The sequence below is a fragment of the Cervus elaphus genome, chromosome 17 (genome assembly GCF_910594005.1).
Source record: "Cervus elaphus chromosome 17, mCerEla1.1, whole genome shotgun sequence".
Classification (NCBI taxonomy): Eukaryota; Metazoa; Chordata; class Mammalia; order Artiodactyla; family Cervidae; genus Cervus; species Cervus elaphus.
In genome coordinates this window covers 44,634,164-44,654,452 of record NC_057831.1, presented here as the reverse complement: position 1 = coordinate 44,654,452, position 20,289 = coordinate 44,634,164, and the positions used below count along the sequence as shown (strand labels likewise).

General features: G+C 45.5%; 1 protein-coding gene across 4 annotated transcripts in view; it reads left to right on the top strand.

Moving 5' to 3' along the window:
* The first annotated feature begins 1,370 nt into the window (after nucleotides 1–1,370).
* The window catches only part of CCDC149 (coiled-coil domain containing 149), a 134,973-nt gene continuing 116,054 nt past the window's right edge, over nucleotides 1,371–20,289 (top strand). For all 4 annotated transcript variants that reach the window (XM_043870910.1, XM_043870911.1, XM_043870909.1 and 1 more), the window contains exon 1: nucleotides 1,371–2,076. In XM_043870910.1, coding sequence (XP_043726845.1) covers nucleotides 1,549–2,076 — 528 coding nt within the window. In that variant the 5' untranslated portion in view covers nucleotides 1,371–1,548. The remainder of the gene's footprint in view (nucleotides 2,077–20,289) is intronic.

The window sequence follows — 20,289 nt, the reverse complement described above, 5'->3', positions numbered from 1 at the left end:
GCAGACCATGAGGCAGTGGAACATAAGATGGACCAAGGTATATGCCCACTCTTCCTACAGTCTATTTCATTGACAGGTTGGAATGAAACCAGTTAGTTTGCCGGAGGGCAACATATTGGCAGACAATACCTTTCTTAGCAGGAGACATCCATCGGGCTGTTAGGAATAAGTGTTTGATGCTGAGCTAACCTTAGGTGTTCAGCTCAGGGATGACCTTTCCACTCTCTTGGATTACAAAGTGCTGCCTACTAGACTGGCTCCTTTCTATAGCCCCTGGCCTGCCAGAGTCTTCTTTAGAGGAGGTCCCAACAGGTCATGATGCCAGGGCTGCCAGGAAGAGTTCAGTCATCCAGGCTCCTCATCAGTGGTGTAACCATTGACATGAATTAGCTGTTGATATATAGCAAACCATCCCAAACCTTAGTGGCTAGAAACAACGACAGCTTATTTAGCACATGCTCTGTAGGTAAGCAAATTCGGCAGGGCTCAGGTGGGTAGTTCCGTTGATTTCAACGGGACTCATGCAGGCACCTGTAGCTGCTGGGAGTTAATGGCCTCACTCACAGGTAGCAGTTGACTGGCTGTTGGCTGTGAGTCCTTCATCATCCAGCAAGTTATTCTGGGCTTGTTTCTAAGGTGGTGATCACAGGTTCCTAAGAGCATAGAAAGGATAAACCCTACTGCACACTTCACAAGCCTCCTTGTGTAGCACATGTGCAAACATTGTTTTGCCAGAGCAAGTCACATTTGCAAACATTGACTAGCCAGAGCAAGTCACATGGCTGAGCCTAGAGTCAAAGTTATGGACACGGACTGCGACATGGGCAGGAAATTATTGATGATATTTTGCAAACAACCTATCACATCAATAAAACAAGGCCAACAATACAATGCAATATTTCCAATTCCCAGGGGTGATACTTCATTTTCAGGTTTCCAAGATGCTAGCAAGGGTCTCTGGGAACTAGAAGTCTTAGTTGAGTCTCTGTTTCTCCACTTTTTCTAATAAATGGAAGTAACATCCATCCTGCAGGGTTGAGTCAGGATCACCAGGGACTAAAACAAATAAATGTTGGCTGCAGTGCATTCACAACTGTAAAATGGATTCACAGCTTCTCAACCTATATGCTTATTTCCACAGGCAGCGCTTCTGGAAGTATGGAAGGCTCACTGCTGGCTGTGGTTCAGGTCAGAGTTTTAGGTGACTGGGGAAAACCACCTCCAAGGATACTGACGAGACATGTATGAAGATTCCCCTGCTCTCTGTAATTCCCTTTTAGTCCTTCCACTTATGAGAAAGTCTCAGTTTGATGCCACCGTCTTCAACATCTCTTTTGACACACATTAAGCGTCACATTCAGAGCTTTAGCTTCTATTTAGAATTCATTACCGTTTTATTTTCAATATTTTTATTTGTGTTTTATTCATGACAGCTGATAATTAAAGAAATAAAAACAGACATTAGTAACTTAAAACACTACGTTGAATATATAATAACACGTAATTCATTCATCTATAGGTTCGACAAATATTTGCAGGGCACCTACTATGTGCCAGGCCCTGCACCCAAGGTTTATCAGAGAAGGAGGCAACCCCCTGCCCGAGTGGGGCTTATATTCTAGCGGTGGGAGCCGAGATGGTGGTCAGGGAACGGCTGGATTTGGGGATTTACTTCTTGTAGGGGGAAGCCGAGCCGCCTCCCGCCTGGAGAGCGGAGGTCAGGAGTTTCCCGCGGGCTGGGGCGCGGAGCACCAAGAGCGCAGGATCCCGGGCTGCGCGGGCCTGCCCGGGGCCCGCTCGGCGGTGGCGGTGGCCGGGCACCGGGCCTCGGCTCCTCCTCCTCTTCCTCCCGCGGAGGCTGACGTTGAGTCAACAGCGCGGGCGGCCGCAGGAGGCGGCGGCGGCGCGGTGGCTCGGAGGTGCCGGGCCCTCTCGGGGCCGCGCGGGGCCCGGGCGGCGACGGCGGCGGCCGCAGCGGCGGAGGAGGGCGGCGTCAGAGAGGCCGGCCCTCGCCGGGAGGAGAAGGCCATGAACGGCGACCGGACCGAGAGCGACTGGCAGGGGCTGGTGAGCGAGGTGAGGCCGAGGCGCCGGCCAGGCGGGATGGGCCAGGCCGAGCGGCCACCAGCCCGGAGCACACCCGCCCCCTCCCCCGCCTCCCGGGTGGCCGAGCCGGGCGGGGGCTCGCGGGGGACGCGCACCCCGTGGCCTCGGCTCGCTGCCCCCGCGCGTCCGGCAAGGTGCGCGGCTCCTCCCGCACTTTCCCGTCTGCCCGGGCGCCACTTTCTCCCATGACAGCTGGTGCCAGCCTTTGGGAAGGGCCCTTCCCTCTGGGCAGGGCTTGGCCCTGGATTGGAGGGAGCAGCGCGGATCCGGGAGTGGGAGCCAAGCCCCACCTGCCTTCTCGGTTACCGCTGTTTTGGAGCCAAGCGATTGGACGCCCAGTGCCGAAGCGGAAAGGTGGTCCCAGGGGGGTGAATCCGGGTGCTGCGACAGGTGGAATCACCTGCGGCGGAGGCTTGGGGGAGGGGGAGGAGATTCCATAGGGTCCTCCGTAGCCTTCATTCATTCAGGTATCAGTTCAGTCGACATGCATTTACCGTGGGCCACCTCTGTGTAAGGTGGCTGGCTGTTTATCAAAGGCGTGAAGCACTAGTGCAGAACTCACTGATTTGTGGAAGCAGAGAATGCCCTGCGCCCCGCGCTGCCGCCCCCCGCCCCCCCGCCCCCCTGCCCCGCAAAGATTTTGTCATAAACACCCCTGGGGTCGGCTTTTGCACTCCTATGAGATTTCCCCTTCAGTCCACTCTAAGAATTTTGGGGCCTGGGAGTGGGCTGCCTGACTTCTCCAGGTGAGAGCGGGGTGCTGAGGTCTCACAGGTAAATTGCTCCTCCTGACTTAACCATTATTTGTGATGGCAGTTAGTCATGTACCCAGCCGTGGTGATGATCTCCCAGCAATTCTCCATTCTTTCCCTCCTGAGGACCATTCCCACCGTCAGGGCCCGCTTGGGCCTTCTTTTTCTTAATCCTACTATGCACCAGTCAGGGCGTAGTGGTTTGCTGTCTTCCTTTCTTGAGTATTGGAAGGGAAAACGTGTACGTCTTTCTTCTTTATTTCCTGGGCCTCCAGCTCAGTCTAATAACAGTATTTAATGTCTAGTGTGCAAAACATTGTATTTCTGAAGAGGAATGGGCTGTCATAGCTTCTCCCCAAGTTTAGCTTGTCCACTGTCAGCCTGTAAGTAATAGCTGCACAGTATATGACACATTGTCGTGCAGTCTGTCTGCATCCCCTCTGTCAGGGGACAGAGACTCTGCAGATCTTCTCTCTTGGCCCATGGAGAATCACACCGAGTAGTGGAGGAAGCTGGAGGTGGTTCTTCTTGGAAGTCCAGTGCTGAGCTCTGCAACAGCAGAATGTTCACTATTCCAGCAAATACTTGGAGAATGGCTGTCAGGAGTCAGGTACATTGCTCTGTATTTGGAATGCAGTGGCCAAGAAAACAGACAACCCCTTCTGCCCTCAGAGAACTCCTGAAGCATATAGCATAGTGTGGGAAGAGTGTCATACCACAAACACTAAGAGAATCCTAAAAGGTGGAATATGAAGGATGTGAGACCAAAGAAGGAAGTACTTCTGGGCATGGCTGTCCTGGATCCAGGATGCCTTTACCTTGCACCAATCACATGGTATTACAGCCTTCTGGTCTCCCCACTAGGCTATGTGTTTCATTTGGCTTTGTTCCAGGTGCCTACACACTGAGCCCCATACACAGTAGGTCCTCAAAAGTATACTTGCAGAAGAAGTCTAGATCCAGAAAGGGGTCTTTCCAGAGTTGTCCTGCCTGTCCTAGCTGTGTCTCTCCAGGGCACATGCTGTCTTGCCTTCAGACATTTATTACAGCTAAGGACACGGAGGACACACAGCTCGAGCCTGTGGGGTGTGAAAATGAATGCAGCATGCTTCCCACTTTCATAATAGCGAAAAGCTGTTCCTTGAGTCCATCCACCATGTATAAGGTAGAAATTAGTTCTTATTTGACAGATAAGAAACTGTGGCTCAGACCTGCTAAGGACCTTGCTCAGAGCCTCACATCTGAAGGGGGCAGAATTTGGTCTGTTTGACTCCAGAGCTCAGGATTACCAGGCCACGCTTTGGGTCTCAATCACCAGTTCATTTGTGTGTATCTTCGCCTAGATAGCAGGTTCTCGAAGGGAGGGGTCTGTGTCTTATTCCTCTTTGAATCCTCAGCAATTGGGTAAGTATTGCTCAGAGTACGATCTACAGATTATCAGAGGCGTTTTGGGAACAAAGAGTACAAACAGTCATTGGAATTTGGGGGGAAATGCAAGTTTCTGGGTCTTTCCCCAGAGCCAGTGTAGTGTGTTGAATTGTATTCTTTCCTCCATGGATATATCTAAGTCTTAATGTCCCAGTAGCTGTCATAAGACCTTTATGGAAACAGGGTCTTTGCAGATAAAATCAGCTAAGGATCCCAAGATGAGATCATCCTGGATTTAGGATGGGCCCTAAATCTAAGGATGAGTGTTCTTAGATTCAAGACACAAAGCTGCAAGGCAGAAGGCTGTGGGGACGCAGACACACACAGAGAGGAAGCCCTTGTGAAGATGGAGGCAGAATGGGGGGCCGGGCAGGGACAGCCCAGGGATGCCAAGACTGCCAGCAGCCACTGGGAGCTGGAGGAGGCTTGGAGGTTGTCCCTCAGAATCTCCAGAAGGAACCAGTTCTGCCAACACCTTGATGTTGGACTTCTGGCATCCATAATCATTGAGAGATACATTTCTGTGTGAGAAGCCACCCAGCTTGCAGTGATCTGTTGTGGCAACCACGGGAAACTAATTACCTTGCTGCATGAAAGTGCCAGGGCTCTACCCCCCAAATCTGCTTTTCTCACAAACAGGGCTCCCCAGGTATTTCCCTGACCATTTCCTGCCCATGGGTGTACACTGGGTCTGGTGTGGAGACATCGTCTGGGACTCACGCAAGTAGGATTCAAAGAAGAATATGATCAGTGGGTGGGACTTCTCTGGTGATTCAGTGATAAAGAATCCTCCTGTCAATGCAGGAGACAGGGGTTCAATCCCTTGGTCAGGAAGATCCCCTGGAGGAGGACATGGCAACCCACTCTAGTATTTTTGCCTGGGAAATCCCATGGACAGAGGAGCCTGGCCAGCTACAGTCCATAGAGTTGCAAAGAGTCAGGTATGACTTAGTGACTAAACATTGTAGCTGTCTACAATGGTCAGTGTCTAGTGGTTTTGAAAATGACTTTGGAAGGCAGTGGGAGGAACTGGGGAAGACATCACCAGACATGTGACCCAGATCAAATGGGCTTTTGACAGGCGCTCATCTATTTCTACGGATATCCCTGGTCCTACCTCCTACCCTGAGTCCACACCCCATCGCCCTTCCTGCCCAGGGCTCTGTGCTCTCTTTCAATCAGTTTGCTTCCTCGGTTTGCCTCTAGAAAGCAGTTTTCATTTAAATGACCCTATAGAGATCAGTTTTATTTTCATATTTTCAGTATAACAAGCTGAAATTACAGCCTTCTCTCAGGCCCTGAAGTAAACACGGCCATGCATGTGAAAGAAGCGTGGTTGCTGTACTATTCTGGAAATTAAATGTCTGGGGAGGGGGAAACCATCTTCTCATCACCACCTGAGGTGAGCTTTCAAATCAAGAGGACATCTTGAAATGCAGTCTTGCAGACAATCCACAACTTCATTACTAAGATAAAAATCCTGGTCATCTGTCAGCTGGCTGCCCTATGATAAACCATGCCCAATTCAATTTTGCTATTTGAATTTTGGTTAATTAATTAGATGGCAATCAATCCTGTATTCTTTGAGCATGTTATGTATTCAGTGACTGGGTGTGTGTGCTCAGTCAGTCCTGTCTGACTCTTTGCAACCCTATGGACTGTAGCCTTCCAGGCTCCTCTGTCCATGGTATTTCCCAGGCAAGAATACTGGAGTGGGTTGCCATTTCCTCCTCCAGGGGATCTTCCCAACCCACAGATCAATCCTGCCTCTCCTGCATTGGCAGGCGGATTCTTTACCACTGAGCCATCTGGGAAGGCCTGTTATCCCTGGGCCTCTACCAAAGTTGAGCCACTGACATTTGGGGTAGAGAAGTATAAGAGGCTTACAGTCTGAGCCTGTGGTTAAGGGTGTGGCTTTGGGTCTTGTTTGTTAATTGAGATCTGGACCTGCGTCATGACTCTACTTCTTTCTTGGTGCAAATGGTCAAAAATCCAACCCAAGGAAGTTTAGCTCAGAAGGAATTTATTGACTAATATTGTGGGTTGAATAGTGTCCCCAAAAGATATGTTCAAGTCCTATCCCCTACCCCCAATCCCTGTGAATGTGACTCTATTTAGAAATAAGATCTTTGCAGACGTAACCAAGTTAAGATGAAGTCCTTTGAGTGGGCTCCTAATCCAATGACCAGTGCCTTTGTAAGAAGAAGGAGATTGGAGTGCAGAGATGTGCAAAGAGAAGATGATGTGAAGACAGAGGAAGGAAAGCTGTGTGATGACAGAGGCAAAGGTTGGAGTTATGCTGCTACAAGCCAAGAAATGCCAAAGAATGCTGGCAGCCACCCGAAGCTAGGGAGAAGCCAGGAAGGGTCTTCCTCTAGAGTCTTACTGGGGAGCCTGGCGCTTCCTACGGCTTGATTTTGGTCTTCTGACCACCAGGACTATCAGAAATTAATTTATGCTGTTTTGGGCCACCCAGTTTATGCAGTTTGTTAACAGCAGCCTCTAGCAAACTAATACAGCTGATATGAATAATCATTCCAAGATGGCGTGGCATGGGGCACAGCTGGATTCAGCCCTCAGACCGCTCAAATGGATGCTTTTTCTCCATCTTTGGGTCTGCTTGTTGCCTGGTATTACCCTCCCACCCTTCAAGTCCAGAGGGAGAGACAGAAACTCTCATGCCAGAAGTCCCATTAAAAACTCAGGAATCACTCCCTTTGAACCCACTTATATCCCTCACCTGCCCTGGGAGAAGTTGCTCAGGGGGTGTAATGATCTGTCTGGGGTCTGCAGTTGTACATGGGGCCCTGCCCAGGCCACATGGACTGTGAGTGGATTGGGGCAGTGGGACTGTTTGCCAGAAGAAGGGGAATGGATGTTGATAGAATCACCACATTGTGCAACTCCTCCAAGCCTCATTTTTCTCATCCTTAAACGGGATCTTAAAGTACATGCCATATAAGTGCTCTTATTGTGAGGCTCCAATGAAATCAGGCTTGTTAGTGCTTTGCTCTCTATCAAGCAGTAAGTGTTCAGCAAATATCAATATAGTGAGCGTGGACCTCAGGACAGCAACTTAGATGTTCATGGAACAAAAACTTCTTTATTTTGTTATAACACTTTAATTTTGATTACAAACTCCCACTGTAAGGGGAGTGGAAACATAATCTGGATCAGAGTCATGCCTCTTCTTGAACTTGTATTTGAGTTCTAGAAGGAGTTAGTAGTATTTAGCTGTTGTAAGTTAGTAGTATTTACTAGTGTATCTCCCCATTGGCAGGAGTGACGGTGTGGAGGGGCACATCTGGCCTAGCCTATTTTTGTTTAGCCACACTCTCCTCTTTTCAGTCTAGTATCTGGTCACTGGTCATTGTTGATCACTGTTGTATCCTCCCTTGTTCCCCTTTTCTGGCCCTTTGGTATCTGTACCACACCCATGCTATCCTGGGTGAGTGAAGAGCAAGGTGGTATACTGCTCCTTCACTGCTCTGGGCATGGGGGACTTTGCTCTCTTGCCCAAGGTGGGTAGCTTTGATCATGTTCTGCTGTCCCTGAATCACTCTTGAACTGAGGAAAACTTTGAGAAACTATGGTGAAATTTTCTGCATAGACATACCACACCACACTAAACTGGGTCCAGGGAATTGGGGATTATTTTTACTTCCTAACAAAGAAGAGTGTATTTGTTAGGATAAAATCTAAACCACTTGAAAAAGATACCTACTCCCTATATTTAGGTCTTTTTTGTGTTATAGTGTGTGGTCCAGTCTAAGAGGACAGCCCTGCTCCACGTGTCATTTAAAAACCCAGGTTTCTTCCATCTTGTTTCTCTACTATTTTTTGAGGGGGTGATCCTCAACTGTATAGTTAAAGCTGAGTGGTTGCCATGATTTGTCCCAACCCATAAGTAGAGGAAAAAGAGAGAGAGAAAGGGGAAGCTCAGGGTAAAGGGCTTTTCTTTAATTAGGGGTGCTCTGCTTACTTTTCTTTAATTAGGGATCACTTCTCATACCTCATTGGTCTGAGCATCATCACATGGTCTAGCTGCAAGGGAGGCTAGGAAGTGTCATCTTAAGCTGGATGTACCCAACTTAAATTTGGGAGGGTTCTATTAAAAAGTCAGAAAACACAAACTATAAAAGAAAAAAACAAGGATAAAATGGGCTTTACCACAATTTAAAAAAAAGTCTACTCTTTGAAAGACTCTGTTAAGAAAATGAAAAGTGGGAGAAATTTTATGCATAACACATATCTTATATCCAGAATATATAAAGAACTCTTATAATGCAATAGCGAGAAGACAACCTAATTTTTAAAATGGGCAAAAGAGTTAAATAGACACTTCACTGAAGAAGATATTCAAATGGCAAATAAGCAGATGAATGGATACTCAGCATTATCAGTCATCAGAAAGATGTAAATTAAAGCCACAGTAAGATACCACATGGGTCTTCCCAAGTGGCTCAGTGGTAGAGAATACTCCTGCCAGTGTAGGAGCCACAGGAAACATGGGTTCGGTCCCTGGGTGGGGAATATCCCCTGGAGGAGGAGATGGCAACTCACTCCAGTATTCTTGCCTGAATAATCCCATGGACATAGGAGACTGGTGGGCTCAAATAAAAAATTGAAAAATCAAGTGCTGACAAGGAGGCAGAGTGACAAAAATCTCCTACATTGCTAGAGAAATACAAAATGGTACAACCACTTTTGAAAACAGTTTTGTAAGTTCTCATAAAGTCATATCGACACCTAACCCAAAAACCCACCTGCTCTTCGATGTTGATCCAAGAGAAATGAAGACACATGTCCACACAAAATCCTATATGAGAATGTTTATTGCAATTTTATTATAATTGCTGAAAAATGAAAACAGAACAATGTCCACGACTAGTGAGTGGATAAATTGCTACATCTGTGTCATAGAATCCTGTTGAATATTAAGATGGAATGAACTACTGATGCATGCAAAAACATGGCAAGTAAAAGAAGGCAGAGACTCAAATGCCCTGGCTATAATATTCCACTAATATGAAGTTCTTGAAAATGCATAACTAGAAGGACAAAAAAGCCAATCAGTGGTTGCCAGAGCCTAGAGTGGGTGAGCAGACTGACTGCAAAGGAACATGAGGCAGCCTTTTGAAGTGATAATGTAGTCTATGCCTTGCTTGTATTGATGACTTCATGGCTATATAAGTTTGATAAAATCTATAGATCTGTATGCCTCAAAAGAATGATTTTTTCCTCTATGTAAATTATACCTCAATAAACCTAAATCTTTCAAAGGGAGGGGGAATGGATATTCAAGACAGCTATTGCTATAGAGAGATTTACTAACTCCCCACTTAACACGTTTCTGTCACAACTAATTATGCCCCACCCATACCTCGGTCCTGCTGTTCTTACTGTGTTCTCTCCACACCACGCTGGTTAGTGTGCGTTCTTAGACACTCACTGATATCCAGGCTCTCTCCTCCCTTGCACTCTGTCTGCCTTTTCTCAACTGGACATCTCTTCTAGTCTTTTGGAGGACTGTGGGGGAGGGAGAAACTGGGGAGACTCTTCTGTGCTCTGGTGTCTTAAGGATCAGGCTTTCTAAGTTGAAAACTCAGTTGCTTTGTTCCCAGTGTTCTGCTGAGTGCTCTCTTCCTTGGAACATGAATGCAGAATGTCTGGCTTTTAAGAGGGGGAGGGATATGTGGGGAGAAAAGGGAGAGGAGTTACAGGAATTTGAGGCAAGGTGGATGGAGTATAATTTAATATTTCAAAGCATCATTCATATTTATATTATTATTAAATGAAGAAGCAGTGCACAATAATGAACAATTGATCTTAGATACGTATACAGGCAGTTGGTGAGGCTTTAAGAAGTGGGAAAAATCTTAAAGGAGAGTTGGAACTGGGTTCCTCACCTTTGAGTGAAGAGGGCATGGGCGAAGGTGACCGGAAGCAGATGTGAGCACTGAACTGGTGGTCATTCTTTGAGGAAATGCTCCAGATAAAGGCTAAAACTAGTGCATTGAGGTATAGCAGAAATGGATGTTGGATGGCCAGGGTAGACCAGATGGCAAACAACTTCAAAAGCAAGACAGAAGGGTGTGCTCTGATGTAGCTGGCAATAGTCACTGAAAGCTTTTTTAGCTAGAGTGTAAGTTGATGAAAATACTTGGGAAAGATTTGTTTCCACTGAACTCAACAATCACTGAGCCTTTGTCATTCACAAGGCACTGTGCCAGGCAGTAAGGATATAAAGACAAATTTGGTAGCTGTCCTCAAAATCAGGGGAAGATAAGTGGAGATGAGCTACCAGCAATCTAGTCTTTTCTGTCACCATCAATATTCCCAATTACCCCTATTGCACCTAAGTCATAGCATTTATCATATGGTTCTTTAACCAATCTTTGACTTGCCTCTCTCTCCGCTGGACCCAAAAGATCTTGAACTCCTTGAGAGTAGGGACTGTATTTTATTGTGACTTTAGCACTTGCCACTGGACCTTGCCCTTTGTAGATACTCAATGAATGTAGAATATGTGACTGCTTAGATATTTGAATAAATAAAGTGATAAGAGGATACAGCATCAGTGAGGATTAGAGAAAAAGGGATATCTATGAGATAGATTTTAAAGGAAGATATATACAGGATTTCATAGCCAAGTCAATTGGGAAGATGCAGTAGAACGAATCCAAGATGACTCTCAAGGTGTGGCTAGAGAGTGGTGTTGCTGGGTGTGACAGAGAGGTGGGAGGTGACCAGGTCTGGTGAGAAGTGTGTTCCATTTAGAACTCTGCATTGTTCTGAGTTTCCTGGGAGTGCTTGAACTCCTGCAAGGCAAGCTTAGTGTTTCCTGGGAACATCTTTGATGAGCAGCTATCTTCCTAGTGGCAGGCTAATTTCAGAGTAAGTTTATTAAAATTAGCATGTGGGGGAAAGTGAGTACAACTGCTATTTTTAACTAATAGGATTCATGTTCTCTCCTGTGCAGGGAAATTCGCATCTGTGCTTCTAAAATTGACAATTTCTACTCTTATTATGTTAAAAAATTAATTTAGTGACTTTCACATTGAATAAAATACATTGGCTGAAGATTAGAAGACGATTTTGGCTAGTCCCTGAATGAAAAATGACCGGGGCGAGCAAGGTTTCTTACCCACTGCCTGGTTTTCCACCAGTAAAACCATAGTGGGGCTTTGGGTACTTCCTGGCAGAGGACTTTGTGAGTTTATGTCTCTCTGGTCCTTCACGGAAAATGGTGCCAGTGGTAGCAGATACCTGGTACCCAAGGAACACAAACCTTTAGCAGATGTTTTATTTTGAAGTGTTTCTATTTTTATTTCACTTCTTCTAGTCTACTTTATTTCCATTATCTTATAGTATCCTACTGTAACAAACATCTTAAGTTTGTTCAAGATATCAGATCTTTTTCAAGCCAATATACCTTCTATACAACTAGCCTATTAAGCTACCTTAAAAAAGATGCCTCACCAGGTCCTCTTACTCAGGGGACTTCAATGGATCCCCATTACTGGATATCTGAGACCCACCCCAAGCTGGTCTTGACCTATCTTTCCAGCCTCGTCCCTCAGTTTTCCTCATAGATTGGCTGCTCCAGCCAAAGTGATCTGTTCTCTGTTCTGACTTTTGCCTTATTATCCTGACCTCAGCTGGGTGGGTCTTCTACTTCTTCCCTTCTGACCAAAGACAGCCTTTACCAGTCCTCCAAGGTGGGATAGATGCCCCCAGCCCCCGTAAAATCATCCATGACCATCCAAGCTTGAAGTGAGCTCTTCATTATGTTGCCTAATGTAGTACAGGTTACAAACCACTCGTGTAGAACTGCCAGCTCCCTGAGAAAGGAAAGGCCCTTCTCTGTGTGTGGATTTTAACTCCCACACAAGTTAGTGAGTCCCTAAGAGAAGGAACTGTGCCCACCTGTGCTGAGGTAGAAGACAGGAGTTCTAGAATGATGAGGCTTTATGCTATGGCTCAGGAGGTGCAGGACTCAAGTGAGGATACTGAGAGAGCATCCCTCAAGTGACCTAGTTCTGGCCCATTTGTAGGGCCTCGACTTTGGTTTCACGTTCTCATTTATGGGGCGAGACGCACAGACATGCCTGCCCACCTAGTTTATTACTGACAGACATACAGGTTGGGGGGTCATTGACATCAGGATGGATCCGTCACTGTGTTAGGTTGGTCAGTTGGCGTGTTAGCATGAAAGAAGAATGAAACACAGCCCAGGGGTATTTCAGGGGGACAGGTGGATCACAAAGGAGAAGGTCAGCATTCAATGTAGCAGATGCATAATTAACACTGTTGTGGGCAAAGCCTCATGCTCTGCAGGGAAATTCATTTGGATTAGGGGATTGAGAAAGGTTTTTGATGAGGGTGACTCTGGGACCAGAAAGGTTGGTAGGATTTCTATAAGTGGAAATGTAAAGAAAAGGTATTCTAGGCAGAAGGAATGGAGATATTGTGCAGAGGTGGTAAAAACACAGGGCTTGTTTGGGAAATTCCAGATGTCTTTTTCTGATTAGAGACACACATCAGGTACTGTTTGTTGGGCTGACCTTGAATGCCCAGCATCGAGAGTGCAGGGGTCCTGAGTGACCTTCATTCTGGAGACGACTCAATGGGCATGACTGTATACCTTAAAGGGGAGAGGTTGCCTGGGGATGAGGGTTGAGCAGGACCTGCGAGGCCCCCTGGACCCCCGCCTGCACCTGGAAGGCCGTTTTTCTGCTTTGATTGTTGTTCAGTTGCTCAGTCATGTTCAACTCTTCCCCATGGACTGCGGCACACCAGGCTTCCCTGTCCTTCACCATTCCCTGGAGTTTGATCAAGCTCTTGTCCATTGAGTCGGTGATGCCATCCAACCATCTCATCCTCTGTCGTCCCCTTCACCTCCTGCCTTCAATCTTTCCCAGCATCAGGATTTTTTCCAATGAGTTGGCTCTTCACATGAGGTGGCCAAATTATTGGAGCTTCAGTGTCAGCATCAGTCCTTCCAGTGAACATTCAGGGTTGATTTTCTTTAGGATTGACTGCTTTGATACAATTCATTAATAAGGACTCTGTGCCACCTTTTCTACTAACCCCTCATGGCCCGGGTTCTCGTCTACTTTTCCTGAAATGTTTGTAACACCTTCTATGATCCTCTTTTTTCCATGCAATTGCTAGAGTTGTCCTTCTAAGCACCAGAATGATTTACCACTCCTTTGCCTAGAGTTCTCTGATGGCTTTCTAGGGTCTGTGGAGTGAGAGGCATTCCTCAGGTGATCTCCAAGGGCCTGCTCTCTCCTCATCTTCAGTAGCTCCTCTGTACCCCTATGCCACCACCAGCCCCAAGCTCTACAGAACTCCTGTTTCCAGAGCATTCCATGCCCTGAGGTATCTCTAAGCCTTTGCTTGTGTTCAGAGGTTACCTCCTACTCACACTTTAAGGCCAGCTCAAATGTGATAACCTCCACTTGAATTTCCTCTCTCCTGTGGATCTCAAGAGACTGAGAAGTAAATGATGGTATGTTTCAGTTGGGAAGACAGTGTGGGAGATGGTGAGCAGGATAAGAAGGTAAGGCAGTGGGGTTCTTGAGGATAGGGACCTTTGGAGGGGTGAGTGGTCATGTGATCCTTGGCAGGTACTTGTGGAAGGAAGGAAGGGAGGGAGGGTAGGAATGAAGGAGGGAAAGACAGTTCACCTTGCCATCTTCCACATTCTCTTTGAAGCCAGCCCTACTTGCCTACTGGTGTATACCACTTCTAGCCTCTCCCCAGGCTGATCATGGTTCTGAAGGAGCTGGGAGGGAATGTCTACATGGCCAGCAAATGCCTGGTGTTCTGGGCAGCTTGCTGTCTCAGGCTGCAATGGCTTATGTAGGTCATCAAGCTCTGCCACTACATAACTACGTTGTTGTTGTTCAGTCGCTAAGTGGTATCCAATTCTTTGCGGCCCCATGGACTGCACCACACTAGACTTCCCTGTCCTTCACTGTCTCCTAGAGTATGCTCAAACTCATGTCCATTGAGTTGATGATGCATATGTAGCCCCATGGCCTTAGACAAATCTGATTTGTCCAGACCTCAGTTTCTCTGGATTACAATGAGGATAATAATACCTGCCTTGTGCCTCTCACCTAAGATGAGGATAAAGTGAGATGATGTATGTGAAAGTGTGTTTTATTTTTATTTATTTATTTTTTAAAGTCCCCCACTTTCTACAGCCAAGGAGGTGGTTCTGTCCTTGCCTTGGCTTTAGGAAAAGCCTTCCCAGGGCTTCAGAGATGCTTCAGCAGAGGGTGGTGATGTGTCAGCTGCTGACTGTCAACATGATGCCATTGAAAATTCATATTGATGGAGCACAGATTGACATACCTGCTTGCTCTGCCATCTGCAGACCCCACGACCAAGGCAATATTGGAAGTGGCAGTGATGGGAGTCTCTTTTATTTAAGCCAGTTCCAATTTGCTTTTTAATTTGCTCCAGACTGGCGAGTGCTGTTGGGGTCAATCTGTAACCTCTTCTGCTTTCCCAACAGTCTCTAGCTCTGCCAGGCCTCCTACCATGTTTTCAGGCTGCTCCATCAATTCCCGGGCAACTTCCATTGTGGCCTCTTCTGTGCCCACCTTATTCACCTTCTGACTTTGCACCCTTCTCACTCCCTTCAGTTCAGTCTCCTGTTGATCACTCTACCTTCCCTGTTTCCTGGGGTTTTGAATAAGCCTCACATTCAGCTGATTTCAGTGCTCAAGACTCAGCGTGTGTGCCCAGTCGTGGGGTCCTGTTTGATTCTTTGGGACCCTATGAACTGTAGCCCAAACAGGCTCCTCTGTCCATGGGATTTCCCAGGCAAGAATACTGGCGTGGGTTGCCCTTTCCCCCTCCAGGGAATTTTCCTGACTCAGCTATCAAACCCATGTCTCCTGCATTGGCAGGTGAATTCTTTACCACTGAGCCACCTGGATCCCTCAAGACTCAGCACTTGCTCACAAAGAACTAGCAGTCAGCTCCCCACCCCGGATTCTTGCAGGTGCCTTCCTGCCTCCTGCATCTCTTTCTGCCTTTCCTTCTCATCCATCCTGCCTGGTCAAGAGTCTGGAAGCAGGACCATGATCCCTACCTTCCTCGCTTAGAGCCCTCCACGGCCCTATTAGTTCTGCCTTTGGCTCAGACTCTGTTGTCATTTAAAGTCTTTCTTACTTTCATCCAAACCAAGCCTTTTTTACATTTCTCCTTTTCACGTGGCCTATTAATATATTCCTGGCAAATATAACTACTTTGGGGTCTTTGTTGGAAGCCTGTGTTTCCATGCACTTGGCCTTTATTCAGGCCGTGCCTTCTGCCAGGACCTCTTGTTCTCTCACTTCTCCTCACTCTACTTTCAAGGTTTGGTCATAACTACCTTGACTCTGAACTAACAGGTCTTTTGCCTTCTGTGATGCCAAGCATCTAGATACATCTCTGTGACCAGTGTTTCCTTGGCTGCCTCACACTGGAGTTGTTTAGGTACATACCTTGCCTCCGGCCTGGAGTAACCCAATTAGAAGGGGTAGATTCAGATTTGAATTTCCCACTGTGTGCAGAACAATGCTGTATATAATGAATAAATTCTTAAAGAGATGACAAACCCTTTGGATTCTCAGCTAATGTTTGAATTGAAAAACTACTGAATTAAAACAAGGATATCCTTTTTTTGTTTGTCAGAATAACATTCTTATCTCTTTCTCTCCCCCAAAGTCCCCTTATCTCCATTTGGTCTCACAGGCCTTCTGACTCAAAATTTATCAGTAGATTGTGATCTTTTAAAGGTAGTAAGTCAAATCTCCTTTTAATAAGCTCTAAGGGATTTGTGAATTTACTAGAAGTCAGTTCCTCCCTCCCACTCACCCTCCCACGTTCCCTTCATTTTCCTCCTTTTCTTCCAACTGGAATTTTATTCTATCAGATATATTGCTTGAAAAGAGTCAGGCAGAACCTGCGGGTGGGAAATCATTTAGTTATAAAGAGCTACTTTCTGTAATGGACTATGACCTGTTCTGTAGTGTATCTGAACAGAGGCCACCCTTTAACTCTGCTCTGGACTAGAATTTAAGTTTGTTCCTAGGTTATTTTCCACCCATGGTTGACTCTCATGCCAAAAATTGTGTGATTTGTGTGTGTGTGTGTGTATCTATGGCCATCTTCTTACCACAAGAAGTAGCAAATAAAAGTAATTCCTTACATCTGTCTTTCCTCCACTACTATTTAAAGAGGATTAACTATGTTCCAGGCCCTTTGGGATACAAAATCCAACATGATGTTGCCACCTTCCTCTATATTCCTAAACCAATTTCTTGTAACCACTTTACCAATTAGAATGAGCAGGGGGTAACATCTTTATAGATGAAGAAATAGAAGTTCAGATTGGTTATGAAATGTTTGGAAATTCAGAGTCCTTCTTTTTGGTCTCTCAACAAGAAGCAAGCACTTGGAGCTAGACTTTTAAACTGAAAAAGGTTTAAAAGGTTTTTCCTCTGGGAGCCTGGGGTTCAGATCTTCTGTAGACTCATGTCAGCTGACCTAGCTCTAAACCTAAAAATCTGAGCTAAAGAAGAGACATTTGGGGTCTAGCTCCAGGGCCCTGACAAGACTTCAGTTTAGGCTGGAAGTTGAGCTAAAGTGGTGTCAGGAGACCTACAGCTATGACCACATCCTGAAGGACAGGCAGGACATCTCCTTTGTTCTGTGGACTGCAGGCAGGCAGGTATGCCAAGTGACCCAGCCCTGTCTAAGCACTGGCTCCATGGAAGTTAGGGGACTCTAACTTCCCACCCCTGCCCGGTCACCCCCATCACAGTGTCCTTCAGCAGTGGCAGGTTCCTGTCCTCGATGGCCTGAATCTGTGAATGAGAAAAGGTTGGGGTCAAAAACTGAGTGGCTGAAGGTGTTACCTAGAGATGATGAAACTTGGGTTGTGATGGATGTAACTTTAAATATCCAAGTAATATGAGTTCACTGCCCTTCCCCCCACCCCTGCCAAATTTGGAAAATGTAGACACATGCATATGGTGGCTCACCATTTGTCAGAGATCCAGGCACCCTCTGTTTCTCTGCTTGGTCACTCCATTCCAAGAGTGAATAATGCCTATGTTGTCTTCTAGAAGTATCATGGTTTCAGATCCTATACTTGTCTTTAATCCATTTTGAATTTATTTTTGCAAATGGTGTGGGAGTGTAGTCCAGTTTGATTCTTTTGCATGGAGGTGTCCTGTTTTCCCAACACCAGTTATTGAACAGACTCGCTTTTCTCCATTGTAAATTCTTGGCTTCCTTTGTTATAGATTAATTACCTATATAAGTGTGGGTTCATTTCTGGGCTGTCTATTCTGTTCCATTGATCTATGCATCTGTTTTTGTGCCAGTACCTTGTAGTTTTGATGATATAGCTTTGTATTGTAGTTTGAAATCAGGAAATGGTCAGAAGCTTTCTCTATCTCTTTTATACTTTAATAAAACTTTATTACACAAAAGCTCTGAGTGATCAAGCCTTGTCATTGGCCCCAGATTGAATTCTTCTCCTCCAGAGGTTGAGAATCCCAGCATCTTTTGTGGTTCAGTCGCAACCTTTCATCTTGGGGGCTTGTCTGGGATTCTTCAGGACAAGGTAAGGATGCTTGGAGCTCTAGTTCTTTGTTCTCCTAGCAAACATTTTCTGCTGTACTTTACTAACTCTACAGTGTGCTTGTGTGAGTGAATGACACACCCTGCTCAAAGCAAGTGAGGAGCCCTGCTCTGTGGTTCTGCAGTGACCTCCTACAGCTTATGGCAGAAACCCTGTTGGGTGTTTATACCAACCTGCCAATTGACTTCCCTGGTGGCTCAGATGGTAAAGAGTCTGCCTACAATGCGGGAGACCCAGGTTCAATCCCTGGGTCAGGAAGATCTCCTGGAGAAGGAATTGGCAACCCACTCCAATATTCTTGCCTGGAAAGTCCCATGGACAGAGGAGCCTGGTAGACTGCAGTCCATGGGGTCGCAAAGAGTTGGACACAGCTGAGCGACTTTACTTTCACTACCTTGTTCTTTCTCAAGATTGTTTTGGCTATTCAAAGTCTTTTGTGTTTCCCCATAAATTTTAGAATTATTCTAGTTCTGTGCAAAATGCCATTGGTGTTTTTGCAGGGCTTGCATTGAATCTGCAGATTGCTATGGGTGGTAGTCATTTTAACAATGTTGATTCTTCCCATCCTTGAACACAGTATTATCTTTCCAACTGTTTGTGTTATCTCCAATTTCTTTCATCAGTGTCTTACAGTTCTCCAAGTAAGTGTTTTTTACTTCCTTAGTTAGATTTATTCCCAGGTATTTTACTATTTTTTTAATTTATTTTTTTATTTAAGGATAATTGCTTTACAGAATTTTGTTGTTTTCTGTCAAACCTCAACATAAATCAGCCATAGGTATACATAAATCCCCTCCGTTTTGAACCTCCCTCCCATCTCCTGCCCCATCCCACCCCTCTAGATTGATACAGAGCCCCTGTTTGAGTTTCCTGAGCCATACAGCAAATTCCTGTATTTTATATATGGTAATGTAAGTTTCCATGTTACTCTTTCCATACAGCTCACCCTCTTCTCCCCTCTCCCCATGTCCATAAGTCTATTCTCTATGTCTGTTTCTCCATTGTAAATAAATTCTTCAGTACCATTTTTCTAGATTCCGTATATATGCGTTAGAATACGATATTTATCTTTCTGATTCTGACTCACCTCACTCGGTATAATAGGTTCTAGGTTCATCCACCTCATCAGAACTGACTAAAAATTCCTTTTTATGGCTGAGTAATATTCCATTGTGTATATGTACCACAACTTCTTCATCCATTCATCTGTCAACAGACATCTAGGTTGCTTCCATGTTCTAGCTATTGTAAATAGTGCTGTGATGAACATTGGGACACTTGTGTATTTTTCAATTTTGGCTCCTCAGGGTATATGCCTAGGAGTGGGATTGCAGGGTCATAAGGTAGTTTTATTTCTAGTTTTTTAAGGAATCTCCATGCTGTCTTCCATAGTGGCTGTATCAATTTATATTCTCACCAACAGTACAAGAGTGTTCACTTTACTCCATACCCTCTCCAGCATTTATTGTTTGTAGACTTTGATGATAGCCATTTTGACCAGTGTGAGGTGATATCTCATTAGTTTTGATTTGCATTTCTCTAATAATGAGCGATATTGAGCATCTTTTCATGTGTTTGTTAACCATCTGTATGTCTTCTTTGGAGAAATGTCTAAGTCTTTTCCCACTTTTTGATTGGGTTGTTTGTTTTTTCTGGCATTGAGTTGTATGAGCTGCTTGTATGTTTTGGAAATTAATCCTTTGTCAGTTGTTTCATTTGCTATTGTTTTCTCCCATTCTGAGTGTTGTCTTTTCACCTTGCTTGTGAAAGCTTTTAAGTTTAATCAGGTCCCACTAGTTTACTTTTGTTTTTATTTCTGTTACTCTAGGAGGTGGGTCATAGAGGATCTTGTTTTGATTTATGTCATCAAGTGTTCTGCCTATGTTTTCCTCTAAGAGTTTTACAGTTTCTGGTCTTACATTTAGGTCTTTAATCCATTTTGAGTTTATCTTTGTTTGTGGTGTTAGGAAGTGTTCTAATTTCATTCTTTTACATGTACCTGTCCAATTTTCCCAGCACCATTTATTGAAGAGGCTGTCTTTGCCCCATTGTATATTCTTGCCTTCTTTGTCAAAAATAAGGTACCCATAGGTAAGTGTAAGTGTTAGTTGCTCAGTCATGCCCGACTCTTTGCGACCCCATGGACTGCAGCCCACCAGGCCCTTCTGTCCATGAGATTTTCCAGGCAAGCATACTGGAGTGGGTTACCATTTCCTTCTCCAGGGGATCTTCCCAACCCAGGGATCGAACCCGGGTCTCCTGTACTGCAGGCAGATTCTTTACCAACTGAGCTACAATAGGTGCATGGATTTATTTCTGGGCTTTCTATCTTATTCCATTGGTCTATAT